At 38.4% G+C, this 20,580-nt stretch overlaps 1 protein-coding gene across 4 annotated transcripts in view; it reads right to left on the reverse strand.

Moving 5' to 3' along the window:
- NTRK2 (neurotrophic receptor tyrosine kinase 2) overlaps positions 1-20,580 on the reverse strand; it is a 206,746-nt gene that overhangs the window by 98,264 nt on the left and 87,902 nt on the right. The window contains exons 13-14 of one of the 4 annotated variants that reach the window (XM_030466985.1): positions 19,388-19,456; positions 18,246-18,506 (exon numbers count right to left, since the gene is read on the reverse strand). The exons of the other annotated variants lie outside the window; for them this stretch is intronic. Coding sequence (XP_030322845.1) covers positions 18,469-18,506; positions 19,388-19,456 — 107 coding nt within the window. The 3' untranslated portion in view covers positions 18,246-18,468. Of the gene's footprint in view, positions 1-18,245; positions 18,507-19,387; positions 19,457-20,580 lie in introns of those variants that run through there. 4 annotated transcript variants of the gene reach the window in all.

Genomic DNA, 20,580 nt, shown 5'->3' on the forward strand with positions numbered 1-20,580 from the left:
AAGAGATAGTTTACCATGTTTCCTGAGCACCAATGCCTGACATTTTGTCTAGTTTATACTTGATCAGTGAAACTGATTCCTTTTGTCTATCTGGCACACCATCCACTTCAGTGGCTTTTTCTACATCCCTTGTCCTTAGTGCACTCAGCAATACCTGTGTGGCCTTCAAACAGAGATCACAGCCCCTGCTCAGCAAGTCAGCTCTTGCTGACTGGCAAGAGCCAGAACCTTCTTCTGGGAAGACTTTTGGTGCTCAGCAATAATATGTGACCAGAAATTCTTGTGATACTGGAGTGATGCACCTGACATATTCTCCATCATGGAATAGCTTTAGCAACGGAATCACTCTAGCATCTGGTGGTTTTGTTCATCTCTAAGAAATCACAAAGAAAATAATAGCAATCACTTTCCATTAATCACTTTCAATTACCACAGTTATTGACTTGTAGATTATGCTCAACTAGATCTTTTGGCATATTGTCTAAAAAACAGTTCACCTGTGGAAATGGGAGGAAGTTGGACAGACTGCTTGGACGAATGTGTCTGCCAGTGCAGCTTCAGATCAAAGATCTAAAATAGCCTCTGAATAATGCCCTTCTTTCCCTAAGCACAATTTCTAAGGCTGTGAAGCCTTATAAACTCAAAAAGCTCTTCAATTGCACATCTGAAAATCTGATCTGTGGAGCAAATAACACACATGGCTAGAAAGGCAATATGTCAGATTTCTGTCCCAGCAGCATCACTCACAAGAACTATGGGACAAGGTACACAAATTGACAGACTTGCCTCTACATGTTGATGCTTTATTGCCATTTTAAAGACACCTCCTCCTCCCTATCACATGATGTCTCATGAACTGCAGAGTCCTTCTGTCACCTCTCTGCTGCCAGTCTGCCTTGAAATTTCTTCTATGGCAAGCAGGACACTGCCCCGCATTCAAAGTTATTTGTGCCATACCAGCTAGCTCCACACTGTTCCAGAAGTGGCCACACTACAAAAAAAGCTCTGACAGTTTTGCTACAGCAGATTTGAAAATGGACGCATTAACTTAGGAACTGTTCACAAAACTGTCCACGAAACCACAGTCATGTTTTGCTAAAATACTGGAAGCATCACTGTTTCTATTCTATAGGGGTCTAAATAAAGTAGTGTTTCTCTCTTCTCAGGGTGCTGCACATAATATTATTCATAAATCTTCTTCTACCAAGTACTTTACCAAGTAACTCCCACAGCTTTTTTCTGATGTGCCTCCTCTGCTTATTTGCTCACTACTTCCTGTATTTCTGTTTTTAACTGGTTCTCTCTTGACCACATGGCACACCTATCCTCTTTTTCTAACATCTGCTTGGATTTCTTAACTGTGCTGCTTCCCGTCACATTGGAATATTCAGTTCCTCATTTTCCACATGGACTCCTGTGATGAGACTCAAGTATTTTAGGTGACACTCACTTATTCTCAGTGTAACTTCCTCTTTTACAAAAAGTCAGTCATGACTGTTTCTTAGCAACAAATTTATCACGACAGATTTTCACAGAACTCAAATGCTCTCAAAAAGGAACTGCTAGAGAAAGCTGGTAACATAACCCTATTCCTGACCACCATTAGAAACAAATGATACAAATTATAATAAAACGGTTTTGTAATTCTGTATGAAACTATTGAACACATAGAATCATAGAATTAGCCGGGTTGGAAGGGACCTCAGAGATCATCTAGTCCAACCCTTGACCCACCGGAGCAGTTGCTAGACCATGGCACTGAGTGCCACATCCAGTCTTTTTTTAAATGTCTCCAGGGACGGAGAATCTACCACCTCACCAGGCAGTCCATTCCATAGCCTAATCACCCTCTCCGTGAAGAAATTCTTTCTAATATCTAACCTAAACCTCCCCTGGCACAACTTAAAACTGTGTCCTCTTGTCTTGTTGAAGGTCGTCTGTGAAAAGAGTCCACTTCCCACCTCGCTACAGCCTCCTTTCAGGTAGTTGTAGACAGCAATGAGGTCTCCCCTGAGCCTCCTCTTCTTCAGGCTGAACAGCCCCAGCTCTCTCATCCTCTCCTCATAGGGCCTGTGCTCGAGTCCCTTCATCAGCCTGGTTGCCCTCCTTTGGACCTGTTCCAGGACCTCTACATCCTTCTTAAACTGAGGGGCCCAAATGTAGAACATGTAGAATATTAGCACCAACTGAAGTAGACGATCATGTATACTTCCCTAATTAGCATATTTATGAGCTGATCTGCAAAAACAATCTTGCCTTCAGAAACTGCAAAACAAAACAAATCATGCACAGCCATGATCCTCTCTTGCACTGGCCTAGCTTCAAAACTGGAGTCTGCAATGGTCACAGTCACATACATAGATGTCTTGAAGAACCAGGATGCAAAAGAAAGGCAAGAGAACTCCCTGTGTGCATGAAAAATGCACACCTTCACTTCAAGCACACCAGTATTAAACAACCAAGAAGCAGAATTCCATGCAACAATGCCACAGTCTTTAGAAAGAATCCTTTTTTTTTTTTCCTCAGAACCAAAATAATAGGCTAAGATCCAACTAGCTAGTCCATCAAAAATTTAGAGAAAAACTAATTTGAGGATAGGGTGAAAGAGCAAAACCAAATATTAAGTTTGATATCCTATGAACAGAAAAAGTGAAACAGTAACGTCAGTGGTTTAATTCCTTCCATCTTAATATCAACTAAGAGTACTAATTAAATTTACAGTGCTGCAAAATCCCTATGAATGACAACAGAATGAGGACTGCTGTCTTTGTATTAAGAAGGATGACAACCTTTTTGTCAAATGAAGCCTTGTACTACAGTGGCACTTAGTTTTATTTCCGAAATGCATCCATAATATGTGGCTCCATTATGATAAAAATGGGTTAAAGTAATAGTTCTGTATTATTCCCAAGAGGCAATGCCAGAAAGGTAATTGCCTATATTTGTACTATTACATTATGGTGATGACAGTTTCATGTCTTTCTAATGTTTAAATGAAAATCTATAAAAAAATATAAAATCTGTTTCTCTTTCTTGCTGAGAAATCAATACAAGAGCAAAACCTGAAATTCCAACTCTGGTCCTGCTCAGACACAAATCCAACTGAAGTCAGTGGGAGTTTTGCCATGGAGAGGATTAAAGACACAATGATTTGCTGCACGCTACAAGAAAATAAAAGCTATGAAGCTAGGTTTTCATTATGGGGCTGCAGGGATTATTAAAATAACAAGATGTTGGTCTTTCACCTCTCAGTCATACAGTCTCATGGACCTGCAGAGGGGGGGATGGATGCAAGGCTGACAAACCAGTTTGCTGAAGAGCACTTAATGCTGGGCTGGGAGCCAGCAGAAGTTAATCCCTCCTGCAGTGTCTCTATTCCCTCTGTCTCTTTAAGGTCCAACAAGAAGCAGGAAAGCAGCAAACAGCAACAAGTTTTACGCAGTGGAGCACACTCATCATAACAAACACCTACTGAAGCCACATGGAGTGTAAGTGCTCTTCCTGAGAGGGTGCCTGGGTCCACACCTCTTTGGGAAGCGTTAAACTGGGCTCTGTGCCTCAGAGATAAGGCACCTGGGAAGAGAGATGGCAGGAAACAGCAAACACAGGTAGCAGCTTCATTGGACTTCTGCTGGGAGTGGCTGGACTGCTCCAATAACTGGTGGGACACTGATATCCCTAGGGGTTACCTGGCTCTGCAGGGAGGGGGAGATGCACTGCCTTGGGGTCCTCAGGTTTTGCTGGCTGCTCCCTTCACTTGTTCATGTTACCTTAGATCAATCGAGAAAATTTTTAAAAATATACACAGTTCATTGACTGAGTGGCTGGGATGGTTTTGTTGTACAGTACAGTTCCCAGAAGCATTACAATTTGGTTTTCTAAGACAGTACCAGATTTCCTTACTTTACCATGCAATTTCTTCATGTTTTCATGATGAGGTAGAAAAACATATGGAATTAAGATAAGACAATTTGAAACAACTAAGTTGTCTAACCAGAATGCAAAATTATACCAAAATGAACTCTTAAAATTTTTATGAGAAAGCACAAATAATGTGGGATCTCACTACAGATGTTAATTTTAAAATGAACTTCATTTTCAAATGTATGATTGCAACAGATTACTGAGATTTTTTATCACTAGCAATGCCATCTGGCACCAATTTAATTTCAAATTGCCAAGCAGTTATTGCTAAAAGATTAACACCCAGGTCTACTTCTAATGCCTAATGAAAAAATAATGGTCCTTGTGTAAGGACCACCATCACTTAACTAACCACACTTAACTGCAAGTTAACACTTAACTAAACTAAAACCTAAACTTAACTTAAACTAAAGATCAATGTAATCCTTATGATACACCAGCACAGGGCTTTGGGATTCTGAATTTAAAATAAGTTAGCCCTGTTGAATTAAGCTCACTGACACAAACTCTAGAGCAAGTCTCAAAGTATATATAAATTCATGCAATACTACGAACAAAAAATGAGATTGTTTTATTCACTCTGTTAGTAACACACGACCAAAACGGAAATATTCAGATCTATTTCACATCTACATAATTTCATAGATCATTTTGTAGACAAAACCCAAAACTGCAGATAAATACAGGTCTTATGCAAAATTTGGCTGTTATGGATTAAACATCACCAAAAAATATATTTGGAATTAAAATTGCATTGCTTCATCTTTTTCACATTTTCTTTTTATGTTAAATGTCTGGTAAGACCTGAGATGTTTACTACTGCAACTGTTCACAGACTGTGAATTTCAAGCTTTAAAACTTACCATTCCCAAACGGTAGGGAGTAGTAATACGTCCAAATAACAAATATTTAAGTTGGCCTCTTAGCTAATGTGAATTGGTTAAGAGATCTGACTCATACCTTTCTCAATCTCTACTGTTTTAAATTCCTCATAGCTTTGCATCCCATGCAGATATATTCAGGGCTGGACAGACCAATTTGTTAGCATTTTACAGTCACAGGGTATAAACAGAAACACAGTGCAAGGAACGACACAGGAGAATCAGGCTGCACAAGCTGTTGCAATTGCCATGGATAGGTACCACCAAGAAAACATTTCAGAATACTAAAGAAAGCAGTAACACATTATTCAGGGACAATTTAATGTGGTACTAACAGGTCTCCCTAGAATCCTGAAGCAGATAAAATTACTTAAGCAAGAGAAGGATGTGACTTCAGCCAGGACCACACATGCATGCATCACTTCTGTCTATAACTGCAGTGATGGTAAGAAACTCATGAATAAGAGCCTCTGATTTATTTTATAAGGTAATACAGTGTTATTCTCTATCTGATGGCAAAGCCAGTGCTCTGGTGTAACCCGGCAAGCATCTACACAGACTCTTTGCATCCTGCAACATGCAGATGGATTCCTAGTGAATGAAGTGATTTAAGATTACATTTATATTCTGCTTAAATAAATAAATCTCACAGTAGCCTGACTTATGGCACCCATAGCAAGACTGGCCTGTCTCCAAATGGGAAAAGACCATCAGATGTTTTTCAGAATTTCCTCTCCTCTCCTGCAGACAAATAAACCCTTTGTACTTAGACTGATGACAGGATAATTCAGTTTCTCCACAGCCTCTATGCTTCATCTTTCAAAGTATGTCCTTTCCTGGCACAACTATCTGTTCCCTGGCAATCACTGATCAAATTGCTATCATGTGGGCAATCTACAAATCACTAGTGGTTACAGTGGCTCCCACCACAGGCAAAGTTCAGACCAGAACCTAGCCCAGTTAGGAACAACTGCTCCCATAGGCAATGCCATCGCCAACAAACAACAGGCAATAACTTTACTTAACTCAGGGTAGTTGAGTTCAAAAGCAAAAGGGTTATATACACATTTGGATTCCAACAAAATGTGAAATAGCAGCAGGAAATGGAAACTCGGGACTCTGCTTTAGAAAGGAAAAACAGTTATGATAAAACTTTGCCTTCCTCTTGAACAGGCATGTAGCCTTTCATGATTTTTTTTTAACACAATGACAAAAAGTGATAAAGTGTGGCTCTTTACCTGGAAAGAGCTTATGCCAACTCATAAGGGAAAACCAGTGTTGACGTATGGGAAAAGGTAACCTGCTATACCACACATCAAGTAGAAAGCCGGTCTCTGCATGTTCTGCTTCAATGTCATACCTCAAATATCTGGCAGTTACTGGAATAAGGAAATGCTCAGGCAATTCACCCAGCTTAGCTGGTTTTGATTGCTACTCTCACAAGAAAACAAATGCAGAGTTTATTACATGTACTGAAAAATGAGACATCTGAGCAATTAGTGGTGACACAGTTTTATTGTTTGTGTAGCAGAAGCCTTCATCGGACCCATCAGGAACTGAAGTAACTATCTCTAGGCTACTTGGTATCCAGAGGACAGACTTTACTTGAAGCTATATTACAATACAGAGGTAGTACCTCAGACTGCCAAAAGTTTACTTATAAAAGATAAAAAAGATAAAAATAGGAGAGCTTTCAAAAAGTCTTTCATCTAATCACCTGACATTAATAAAAAAATAACTGAGCAGGGCTTCACAAAAGAAAGACAGCACTGGCATCCTTTCATACTTAAACTTTTGTCTCTCATATTTAAGGCAAAATGCACTGCTTTGAATCTCAGCAAAACTCAGTCTTATGTAAATGTTTTCTTCTACAAAGCACAGACATACTGAGAGTTTAAGTTCTGTTTTAATTCTAATAGTTAATCCATGCAGCTACACATAGGCCTTGGCTTTTTCCTAGGAGTCTTAAGTCATTTAACAGAAGTGAACCAGCTTCTTATGACCATGCATTTATTAGGTGCAAGTGCTTCAGGAATCGCTGACATGGTTACATCTACTGACTTTAACACTGGAACGATCGAGGGCAAGAAAGCGTGAGCTAACTTACAATCTTTGACCCCAGCACTACACCAGGTCTCACGAAGAAGCATAGAAATCAGCTACGTGCCATGCATCTTAAGAAAAAGAAAGGGCAACTCTGGTTTAGGCGGCAGGGCCTATGCTGCAACTTCTGCTGGAGTAAAGACGTAACAAAAACTTGGCATGAACTGACAACAAACCAAAAGAAACATTACCCAGCATTCCAACAAAGGTTTATATAAAACTAGACATTTTCTTGGATTGTATTCTCTGAGGCAGGGATGATACATCCATTCCTGAGGTATCATTGAATTCCATGCTGACTTTGTGTTAAAATGCTTTCAGGGAAAAATGTCATGATTATTCTGTGGGACCACATTAGTCATCAAGAAACCACATAATATACACCCATATGGCCACAAAGAGTTTCACCACTTTCTTGTCTTTAACTTGGTGGTCCTGCTCTGGGAGGGGAGTTGGACTTGATGATCTCTCAAGGTCCCTTGCAACCCCTAACACTGTGATTTTTCATAACTAATATTAGTTATTGAGAGTTATGAAGGAAATATGATCTGTGGTGTAATTGATATGTGGTTCCAGACACACACTGTTATATTTTCCTTTTGCATACTAGCTCCCTTGGGAAAACATCATGGCTAAACAGCTAGTTGAATTCTCTCCATCCTCAGCATGTGTAAGAAGCACAGCACTTACAGGTGGCAAGAGAGAATGAAGGTATGAAAGACACTGCCACATTAATAATCCAACTTATTACAAGATCTTACTGATTACTGGTGCAATGCAATAAGGAATTATATCTGGCGTTTGCTATGTGTAAAAATGAAGAAACATAACAGTCATCATAAGAATGGCCTAAGGGGAATAAACTACCAGTTTAGAAACTACTGTAGAAAATCAAATTGCATAAATAAAACACACAAGTGAATGTTAAATTATTTTTTCAACTACCAGAGCATGCTGTTCATATTAAATGCTGTATCAACTTGTGCACCTGACAAGAAGTCTAATCCAAATTTACTTTAAGCTTTCTTTCAAAAGTACTTTTCTATATCTTTCATCTCAGAGTCCTGAAAAAATTGGTGGATGTAGTCACCAAACCACTCTCCATGATATTTGCTATGTCAGGTGAAGTCCATGGTGACTACAAGAAAGAACACATTACACCCATTTTTAAAGAGTAGTAAGGAGAACCCTGCGAACTACTAGCCTCTCAGCCTCACCTCTGTGCCTGGGAAGATCATGGAGCACATTCTTCTAGAAGAAGATAAGGCATGTGGAGAACAGGAAAGAGATCCAAGACTGCCACCGTGGCTTCACCAAGGGCAAACCCTGTCTAATAAATCTAGTGGCTTTCTATGATAGGGTAACTACATCAGTTGTGATCTGCCTGGACTTCTTTAATGCCTTCAGCACAGTCCCTCACAATATCCTACTTGCCAAGTTGGAGAGTTACAGGTTTGATGGGTGGACTGTTCAGTGGATTAGAAATTGAATGGATGATGGCACCCAGAGGGTAGTGGTCAGTGGCTCGAAGTCCTGATGGAAACCAGTGACAAGGGGTGTCCCTCAGGGGTCTGTACTGGCTCCTGTACTCTTTCATATTTTTAGAAATGATATAGACAGCAGGACTGAGTGCACCACCAGCATGTTTGCAGATGACACCAAGCTGAGTAGTGCTGCTAATAATCCCAAGAGACAGGATGTCATCCAGAAGGACCTGAACAAACAGGAGAGGTGGGCCCAGGTGAACCACAAGAGGTTCAACAAGACCACGTGCAGGGTCCTGCACCTGGGTCAGAACAATCTGCACTATCAGGACAGGCTGGGACATGAGGTGTTAGAGAGCAGCCCTGCAGAAAAGGACTTGGGGATGCTGGTGGATGAAAAGCTGGATGGGAGCCAACAGTCTGCTCTTGCAAACCGAAGTCACATCCTGGGCTGCATCAGAAGCAGCGTGGCCAGCAGATTGATAGAGGTGATTCTGTCACTGTGCTCTGGTAAGATCTCACCCAGAGTACTACATCCAGGTCTGGAGTCCCCGCACAGGAAGAAAATGGACCTGATGGAGTGGGTCCAGATGAGGGCTACAAAAATGATCAGTAGGCTGGAACACCTGTTCTATGAAGACAGGCTGAGGAGCTGGGGTTGTTCAGCCTGGAGAAGAGAAGACTCCAGATTTTTGGGGCACTGAAGAGGTGCTATCCTGGACTTCAGGAGAGCAGACAATACCATCACATAAGGCCCTGCAGAGAAAAAGAGTCCAAGAAATCTGATTAATATTCAAAGATCACCTCCTCCAAGCTCAGAAGTGATGAATCCTAACAAAGAGGATGTCAGGCAAAAAAGCCAGGATGCCTGTTTGGATGAATAAGGAGCTCCTGGAAAAACTCAAGCACAAACAGCAAGTCTACAGAGGGTGGAAGCAAGGACAGGAAGCCGGAGAGGAATACAGAGAAATTGATGAAGCAGCCAGGGATCAGCTTAGAAAATTAAAGCCCTGACAGAATTAAATCTGGCAAGAGACACCAAGGGCAACAAGAAAAGCATCTATATCTGTGAGGGTCATAAAAGGAAGAGTAGGGTAAATGTGGCTCTCTTTGAAAGGAAACAGGTTGCCCAGGATATGGAGAAGGCCAAAATACTCAGTAACTTTTTTGCCTTATTCTTCTCTAAGAAGTGCTCAGGTCACATGGCCCAACTCACAAAAGACATAGTCCCTATTGGGGAATGAAGAAACAGCCACAGTAGGAGAAGACTGTTCAAGGCCATCTGAGGAAGCTGATGGTGCACAAGTCCCTGGGAACTGATGAGATACACCACGGGTTCTGAGGGAACTAGTAGATTAAACACTATCCATCGTATCTGAGAAACTGTGGCAGTTCAGGGAAGTTCCCACTGACTGGAGAAACAGAAACATAAACCTGAGCTTGTGGCCAGTACTGAAACTGGTGTTGTTTAACGTCTTTATCAGTGACAGATGGTGGGGTTGAGCACACCCTCAGCAAGTTTGCTGACAACACCAAGTTGCCTGGTGTGGTCAATGCACTGCATGGAAGGAATTTCACCATTGACAGGCTTGAGAGGTGGCCTCATGCCAACCTCGTGAAGTTCAGTAAGTCCACGTGCAAGGTTTGGGTGGAGAATGGTCGCAGAATAGCCTTGAGGAGAAGGACTTGGGTGTGTTGGTTGATAAGAAGCTCACCATGAGCTGTCAATATGGGCTTGCAGCCCAGAAAGACATCATGGCATCAAAAGAAGCGTGGCCAGCAGGTTGAGGGAGCTGATTCTCCCCCTCTACTCTGTTCTTGTGAGAACCCACCTGGAGTACTGTGTCCCAGGTCTGAAGCACCCAATGTAAGAAGGACATGGTGCTGTTGGAGGGAGCCCTGAGAAGGATCACAAAAATGATCAGAGAGCTGGAGCACCTCTCCTATGAAGACAGGCTGAGAGAGCCTGGCTTTGCCAGCCTGGAGAAGAGAAACTTCTGGAGAGACCTAATGGAAGCCTTCTTGTACCTGCAGGAGGCCTACAAGAAAGCTGGGGATGGTCTTTTTATTCAGGCATGTAGTGATAGGATGAAGGGATGATTCTTTTGAACTGAAAGAGAGTAGATTTAGGTTAGATATCAGGAGGAAATTCTTTAGTGTGAGGGTGATGAGACTCTGGAACAGGTTGCCCAGGGAAGCTGTGGCTGCCCCTTCCCTGGAAATGTTCAAGGCCAGGCTGGATGGGGCCCTGAGCAGCCTGGTCTAGTGGGAGGTGTCTCTGTCCTTGCAGAGGGGTTGGAAATGGATGATCTTTAAGGTCCTTTCTAACCCAAACCATTCTATGATTCTCTTCATCCACTTTTGCTTTTCATCAGACACTATGAACTGCTTTTTTTTTGTTTTGTTTTGAAGGGATTATTTTAGTTGAAACTCCATTCCCTGTTTATAGTCATTAATGACATCTTTTGTTGTTAACTCTGCTCTGCCTATTAAAGTTCTAGAGCTATTGATACCAACTCAGAAGACAAATAAAACACTCATTTAAATCTGTCACCTTTAACAAACTAGCTAGAAAACACTTAGTTTAGAAAACTGCACATTATATTTGCTTTTTATAGGTAAAACAAATTGTCAAAAAGGTCTTTCAACAGAATTATCTAAATATCAGTAGACAGGATTTTATCACATTTTGCAGTCATTGTTAGGACTACAGATCTTACATGTTCTATTATTTTTCTTTATAGCCTGCTTACAAACATAAGAAGATATATCAATTCAATCTGAAAGGTGATTTTAAAAATTAATTTTACTTTTAAAATAGTAACATAACCAACCAATGAATTAACTTTTTGTTCTTAGAGTATATTAATGGAGAAATTAGATAGAGATAACAATATCTCAAGATAACAAATATCCCTTACATGTCATTTGTATTTTTTTCTCATTCAAATGGATAACATCACGACTTTACTTATACAAGAATACTGCAAAGTTACAGTCCATGTTCATTAAGAATTGAACCCTAATTTTCATTTTTACACTATTTGTGTAATCAAGAACATTAAGACTTTATGTTACTTCTTATACAGTTGACTTTGTAATTTCCTGGGCAGCACCAGTGTTTATTTTCATTTTTGCCTTTACTTAGCTTCATTTTTTAATTGTTCTCCCTAGACAGTAACATTTTACACTGTTGATGCTTCAAAACCTATAATACAGTATTTCAATGGCAAGCTTGCTACCTCTCAAAAAATATCCACTGCATCACAATTTCAATGTTTTTCTTCTTGGTAAAGTATCTTCATTAACACAGTATTTATAATGTTGGAATGTTTTTTTAAAATAATTGTCTACACCAGCTTAATCAATAATACAATTTACCTGTAATAACAGTCCTATTGAAAGATTCTCTTTGAAAATAGTGGACATTTATATGAAGCCTGTCTCTTCCAGTGATCTCGAATCAAATTACTTCCAAAAGCATATCTTATGTGGATGATGAAAAAAAGGCATACATGTAAAATACACTACATGACATGATTCTATGAATCTAAGAAATTACGGTTGTTCTAATAGGTAAAAAACTTAAAATTTGCCACTAGCATACAAAGCAGAATTGCCACCAGTGCTCACTGATGCCCTTAGCTCCCAGAAGAGTACAATATGACCAAACATTTCAGAAGCAAGAAAATGAACATGTAATGCAACACCCACATCTGCTTTAATTAAAATACAGCAATCAAATTAATAGGAAAATGATACACCCTAGAAAAAAGCAAAAATGGAAAAATACTGGGCTCAAACTGTGACATAACCATTTCAGTATTCTTGTGGACTCTATTTCATTCCTTCTATCAAGAAATTCATATGATCCAGGCTAAAAAAGCCCCAAACCAAAACATACCCTTCAAATCACAGAACTGATGTTTCCTCAAAATAGTTTGGAATACCAGCACAATTTGAGTATTCAACTAATGAACTCATGGCCTTTATGGCTCACAGTCAAATTTTATTTGAATACACACCCACCTGATGGAATGTATGGTAAACACACATATGTTTAAATTAAATTAAGTAGAAATAAAACTGTTGCAAACAGGTTTTTGGCAGGCATTCAAGATGCTATAAAAATGTAATTAAGGAGTTAAGTCATACTTTTTATCAGAACAAAAAACAACAATAAGCACATTTATAACAACAGATAATACATGAGGATCACTCCAAGATCCACACATTTTCCAATAAACTGAACAATTACTGATGAAATACTATATGTGAACAATTTACAGAATGAAAGACACAATGATAATGAATTATAAAACTTTATTGGCCTGTTAAAAGTAAGTTCCTCAAGTACATATCTTTTTTAAGTATAGATTTTTCAAACTTCTATGGTTGTAATTGTAAATAAAAACTATTATTGTTTATTATCTACAATAAATATAAAACAGTTACAACATGAAGAAATAAAGGGTGGAGAAGGGATTCATAACTTGCTGATGGATTATAGCAAACTTTTTTTTATGATGTGATACAGTAGATGAAATTTTTGTGCTATCATTTGAGTACTACTTTTTTCACGATGTGAAAAGTAAGTTTTAGTAAGCAATAACTTAGCTCTATACTTTGATACCAATAGAATGGCTGTCTTACAGTTTTTAAGCTGAACTTGAAATCTAAGACAAGAATACAGAGATTTTAATGGGAATGAAATACTTTTCAAATGTATTTGCCAAAGAATTGGATTTTTTCCCATTTTTTGGACATGCCTGAGAAGTAAGCACTACACTGCTTCATCAAGGAAAAATCAAAGTCATCACAAGAAAGCTATGCCTTCACCCTTTACTTTCCTGAACATCAGGCTGCTCCCTGAAATCCTGTGTGGTTGCTCTTGCCTCTCCAGCTAATAGGAACAAGTTACAGTGAAAGTGTGTATGCAATGAGGGTAGTTTTCTCCTGGGTTAAGATGTAACCTGCTTACCAGCACCATTGTGAGATGCTGTCTCTAAGGGCAATGGGCGAAGTGCACTCTTCAAAATGAGAGGAACTTGGGTCTGTACTACCTGCTCCAGGCCAGAACACTTGTTTATTCAACACACTCCTTGCAGCTGAAAAAATATATCTAACCAGGGAAGGATGCTATTAAAACCGTAAAGATAAGGCACTTCCATATCAATACACAATCCAAGCTGAGATCCTTCAGTCTGTCTGAAGGAGCATACTTTTTTTCTGGAAGTATGCTAAGCAGTTAAACTTAACATTTGACTCAAAGGCAGTATTGTATTCCACAAGTTTGATCATGCAGTCTACATGCTTGTGGAACTAAATAGCTGCATTTATTTCCAATTGATGCATTGTTTTCTATTTGCACAGCAGATTTAATTTGCACATACAAAAGAAAAACAGAACATGTGGAAGTCACCTTCCAAGGTTTGGGGAATACACATTCTAATGGAAGCAGGATAACTAAATGGGCTGTGAAACATACAAAACAAACAGTACCAACACAGTCTGTGCTCCCTCCAATGCTGTATTTTTATTTCTCAGTACTTCCAGCCATCCAAGAATGCTTGCTGTGGAGAGCAGAAGAAAAAATCTGGCACAACATGGGCCTGCACTATAATCTGGAATACTTCACACTATCACATAATGACAGCACAGCTCTTCACATGAGTAATTAAAGGATATTTCTAACCTAATGAGAAGAGTGCATATCATAGCTCTCAAAGGAGGATGTTGACCTCTGACAAGAACAGCAAAGAAGGAAAAACAGAAGAACCCCTGAAAATTGGAAGGAAGAGAAAAAGCCATAAAGAATGATGAGGAAGTAGAAGAAGAAGGAAATACTAAAACCTCCAGGTAAGCTTCTGGGGTTTCTTTTAAATAAGTATGAGCAGAATACTTAGGCTGCCCAATCCATTAATAACTTTCTAATTATTTCAGATGTTCAATACACAACTAGAAAAGGAGCACTGAAGTAAGAATCAAGATCTCAGAAAGGATACCTTTTTAGCTGTCTGAAAGCTTCCAACATGCACATCATTTTCAAGGTTTTAGGCATTCAGACAGCTTCTAAGTGCTAGACTTCTTGTGTATGATTAATTGTCAAATTATCATGGATGGCCAGGAAAAGGGACTGAGAAACTGGACATCTGTATCAATGCTGTTGTATAAAGAGTCAGTAGAAGTGTACTGATCATTCCTACATGGCAAACTCCATAATTTTGTAATTTTTGAAAAGGGTGTTCTTACAGATTGGCTACACCTTAGGAAAGACATAGGTTACTAATGCTTTTTCCATGAGTTAAAAAAAGAGCCATTACTGCAAGAACCATCTGAAATAAAACAAATTCCATCTAGATGTCCACAGGTTTTCTTGTCACTGACTGCTGCCAGCAAGGATCTTGCTGACACTGAAACAAATGGTTTCCTTCATTGCTGCATGGGAGAGACCCAGCAGCTAGTCAAAGCCAGTAGAAATGTTGGGGACTACTCTGCACAAGTTAGGGTACTCTGACACACATATATTGCCATGTTAATGTGTCACAGTAGCCTCCATCTGCTCTTGCCTGTGAGGTTCCCCCACACCCATCAACAAAAAGACACAGTCCCCTAATACATTTCTGCAGGAACAGCTTTTGCAAGAGGCCCACCTCACCTGGCATGACAAGCAGATGGAGAAAGCACAACAGAGACTCTGGGCTCTTCCAGGGAACAATGCACTTATTTGCAACACAGAGCTGGCCACTACTCAAACTTCCACCACATTCAGCCTGAGCAGGTCTATTTAACAGATCAGGTGATGTGCCTCGCTTCACACCAAAGCATCACAGCAGTGCTTCCTCTCCAGTCTCCCAATATATTTGCTCATCAAGATTCTCAATAGCTTATTTCAGTACTTCTCTGAGTACATTAGATGTCAATTTGAAGTAAATTCCAGTATAAATAAAGGCCTTCTAGCAGAACATTGGAAATTTGCTTTTATTTCAGTTTTGTGTCTAGCACAGTGAAAAAAAAAAAACAATTCTGCGTTTAGACATTTCATAGCCTTTTTTATTGCTCAATGAAACAATATTAAAGCTCTTTAATGTCAAATCCTGGATCCTCGGCAACTTCTACCATGTTAATAGTTCCTGCATTAAGTCTTAGTTTGAGTCTCGCTTTATTGCAAGGAAGTCACGAATTCCTAAATAGCTGAGCCCGTTATAAACCAGCACCATTTAGGCAGATCAAAATCTCTACAAGCAACATCATTTAGAATCAACCTGAAAGTAAGAAGCTAGTGGGTACCACAATTTCCATTTAGCTTCCTTAACTTTAAGAGACTCTATACGCACATGGAAAAGAAAACATTTTAGAAACATGTAGGTTTTTTTCCATCAAGCATTAAACGTCTGCAATAAGAGATTACCAGTAAAAAATCACATGCTGTAATCCATAAGGTTCTGTTAATATCTGCATCAAGTAATAGTGCACTGAGTAGCTAATACAAAAGATATAATACAAAATATATAAGAAGAATATTCTAATATATATATAGATATATATATTTCACTGGTGCATAAATCAGTTGTGGTTTATTAAAGTTACCTCCATGATTACGTAAAATCCAAAATACCATGTCAGTACATATTTGAAGGTCAAACCTACTCCTGTACTATAAAGATGAACTGCAAAGTGCTACAAAATATATTACAAAAAAAAAAAATATGTAAGATCCCCAGTCAATAACTGTGCACATTTATGCATATAAATATTATGAATCAGAAAGAACTACCCATTAAAATTAAATATTTTGAAAATCAACTGCCAAATTCCAGCTCTGCAAGTTTGCCCTCTCTCTGCCAAAAGAAAAGAGCTTAAATTCTCACTGTATTTATTTGGTAATGAATTGTGAATACATAACAGAAATATGATCACTTTGTCCCAGCAAAATTTAGACTAGAGTCTGGGCTACTGGATCACACTGTGCTTATGATCCAATTTTGATGTAACTCCACTGACTTTAATTCAAATATTGCTGACCTAAATGATTCTTCATTCATTTAATATCAGCTCAATAGCATCAGATACGATTTCAACATGAGGAGAGATTCATAGATAAGCAGTAAGTCTGAGAGGAATATAAGTAAAAGGAAATTAAAAAAATCAGTAAGCAGAAAGGAAGTTAGTATGTCTATAAATAAGATCATGTCCACATAGACTTAGGGAGGAAAAAAGGCAGACATTCCTAATATTGTTTCTGAGGAGCAGCAGAACACTTGTTGACATCTAATTTCAAACAAGAACTATGATAGATACCCTTAATTGCTGCCATCCCTCCCCAGATCACCACTCTATGTGCAGGGCAACAAAGATACCACGATTCCCAGGTCATCAGTAGACTTCCAGCTCTGCCCTCTTCTTTAATGTGCAGCAAAGAACACATCTTTATGACAGATTTTTGAGAAGTGAAGAAAGCACTTCAGGAACTGCAACTCACCTTCCCTAGCCAGTGTCAAAAGAAAGAAAATAGCTCTCTGCATAAGCCTAGAATAATGCAAGTTGTGGATATATTTCTTGTCTAATAAGGATATTTCCAAATCTTGAGCACAGGAGAAATAAAGAACTTGGATGCAAGAGACTGAAGAGAACACAAAGAAAACATCAGAGGACAAAGAGTCTTAAAAGGCAAACATTGAGTAAGGATAGAGATAGAACAAGGAGTCAAGACAGCATTGCAGAATGGGATGGTGTACACTGTAAAAGACTGCAGCTAATGAAAAGACAACAGTGTTTGAATGGTAAGGTGAAAATGGCTGAAATTAAAATACATAATCAATTAAAAGCAAATGCAGGAGAGACCAAACAATTACATCTTTTTTTTTTTTTTTTTTTTTTTACTAAATGTAATTTTAAGGAGTTAAAATCAAGAACAACTCAGAAAAGTAATCAAAATGCATAGAAATGTAAGCATCTATCTCAGTGTTTTGCTGCTAATCTTTGTAGCTAAGTCATGGTTAAAAACCCTGAAACTTCATCTTTCTTACTATTCCCTAGACTGAAAAAATCAAATTCTGAACTCAGGATTTGATAGGTAAATAGCATGAAAATTAGCATCTAGCCCTACATCTAAATGCTGTCCCTTCTCTTGCAAAATGGTGATGCCTTCACCTAGCTTTACTTGTTATAACAAACTCTTCTCAGAAAAGAGTAGGATCTCTTCTGAAGCATACCTCACAGTTAAATATGAACAGTTAAATAGGACAGTCTGATGGACCAACCATATAGTGTTGTTAATCTTGCACTTGGCTCAAAATAAGCATTCCAACCTACTAACGGTTTGTACACTTACCCAAAAACTTATGGGCTATCCTGAATAAGCATGACCTAACTAAATGTGTAAGAAATGACACTGTTTCAACACCGAAACACACTATCAGTACTGCCACCTTTAGGTTTACAGCCCCCATTCCCCATCTTCCTGCCAAAGTCAGTGGAACCACATACATAACTAGGATTTGTAGGGCCAGCTCTGCAATTTAGTGCTTTAGGATTTTAGTCCATTTCCTGAAAATATACATGAACTTAACTTCAGGATGTGAGCATTCCCACTGAAATCAATGAGTTTACACACACACTCAAATCAAGCATTTACAGAAGTTTTGCAGAGCCACTATTGCAATAAAATATAAGCAACTTTGCAGTTCACCTTCGATAAATATTATCTATAAAAACATTCTTTCCAGTTAAGATAAAACAGAAAAAGATTGACAGAGGAAACACTATAGCGCAATTTCATCTCAATGTCATTCTGGAAGACGTACTGAGGACAAGGCAATTGTAAAAAGTGTGATAGCTTATTTATGGATTTTCTTGAGTTTTATAGCTGCCTCAGGGCTTTGTTCACCCTGTTCTTTCAAAAACAGCTACTGATTTGAATGTATTTCTAGAGTTCTCCAAACACAGCCAGCATCTAAAAGAGAAGTCCATGGGAGGTGGCACTTCACTTGGCAAGAGCAATGTCCACTCCCTAGTATGCAGCATACAGCTTCCATAAGCTCAACAGCCCCTCTATCATCTTTTCCTTATTTCATTTACCCATCCCGTGGGATCTTATGAAATAAAACAAAACCTAAAAGAAACAAAATTAAATATGAGAAATCATGCTTTAAAAAAACAAACAAAAAAAAAAACAAAACAAAAAAACCAAGAAAAAACCAAAAATTAATACAAAAGTTCAAATACAAATGAATAGGTGACAATCAAACACATAAAGATAAAATACATTTAAAGCATACATATAAATTTAAATAAAAACTTTGTGAATTTATAAAAATTACATAAGCTCTATCCTGTGGGCTGTGATTTTATTCATTAATTAAGAATGGATAAGGCATGTTACTTATTTGTCTTTAGTATATCAAAATATCCATATTTAATTCTAATACGATGAAACTAGACTTTTCCAGCCAGGGTTTGCATGATGCATGGGTCAGAAAATCCTTGCTGCTTTGTGCAAAGGTCTGTGGTGAACAAACCTCGGTGTACAATCAAGTGCTCTGTCTTTGTTCCTGTACAAGTGAAGGGAACCTTACTATAGAGCAGAGCAGAGCTGCTGTAAGTACAACACCAGGATCCTCAGTAAACTTTGTTTCACAGCTTAGGTCTGTGCACATCACCCTTTCTTCCTCTCCAAACAAACTCCTAGCCTAAATGTCATTAAATTACTTTGTAATGGCAGGAAAAAGTGGAGCTGGGGGAAGTATTAATTAATTATCTTTAAATTGTTTCTAGATCAAGAGGAACTTAAAAATTAACATTACAGTACATTGAAACACAAGTATGAAGTCCTCAGTTGTATTCTGATTTTAGATGAAGTAGAAACATCTATCCTCCAAATGCTACCTGAATGTGTACAGATAAGAACTTTAAAAAAACCTATGTTTGGCCCTGTGTGAAATCCAACTATTTAACTCCATAGCATAAATACACCCTAGATCAGCATTGTCTTACCCAGTCTGTTGTTATCTGATGCAGTTGAGTTATTATGTACGTCATTGTTGACAGTCACCATTACTTGTTCTAATAACATTTGAAAAAAAAACAACATATGAGAGTTGTACTACTATCCTACAAATGTAAACTTTATTAGTAGATTTTGCTTGTATGCTTTTGTGGGCTCTTTTTACTTTGCTTTAGTAAGTTCTCAATGTTTATAAAGAGTAAAAGTTTATCTGTAGTCCACAGCAATTTAAATAATTCATAGCCAAATCCTGATCTGCCAAAATGAACAGACTTAAACTATCAGTTTCAAGAGAAGCTGAATTTTACTGTTAGTAATTAAGTAACAATGACTAATTCATTTGCATTACATTTTCTTGCTTTTTATAACCTTGAGGCACTCTTAGTACTTCTGCCCTGAAAATAGGTAATGGCACATTAAGAAGATGAACATTCTAGCTTTGAGCCATGGTACATTTCCAAAAGGGTGTGGCAAAATTCCTTTTCTCTGAAACAATTTATAAGTTTTCATGTAAGGCATCAAATAGAAACAGGGATCTGACCAATTCACACATACAAATATAGTATCAATCAAAGTGTGCATAGTTTCAGAATGGCTGGCCAGGCTTCTGTTTTACCTGAAGATAAAGGCTCTAGGTTAGACTCACATTGAGAAGATGAGTTTCTTACTGTGGTGATGAATATCACAAGAACTTCTAAGCAACACTACATTACAGCTGTAATCTGTGATTTTACTGAAGCCTACATTTTTCAGGCCCTTGCTTCTTCTACTGTCTCCTCTCACGTATAAGAAGTATCTTAAAGTGAATTAATACACTTTTGCCATACCATGACATATTCAGTGAAAGCATTCAAAACCATGGGCTCAGTTGCATAGCATATCAACATCACAGCCCTAAAAGTCTACTGTAATGTCAAGGAAAACTCATAGCTGTAAAATATAACTTCATGACCATGTGCCTGTTGTAAACTCTGTCTAAGAGAGTTCTAGGAAGGCTGAGGATCTGTTTCTGCAAATAGGAGAGTAGCAGGCTTTTCTAGGCCTTTCTGCAGCATTTTTACTGAGTCACTGTAGTTAATCATTATCGCCCTGAGGATGCAAATATCCATGAAAGATGTTTCGAAGTCACTGGTCAGACAGAAAGAGAGAAGCATTATCAGGGTTTTGGTAGTATAGAGTTGAG

Source organism: Calypte anna, chromosome Z (assembly GCF_003957555.1).
Source record: "Calypte anna isolate BGI_N300 chromosome Z, bCalAnn1_v1.p, whole genome shotgun sequence".
NCBI classification, from domain to species: domain Eukaryota; kingdom Metazoa; phylum Chordata; class Aves; order Apodiformes; family Trochilidae; genus Calypte; species Calypte anna.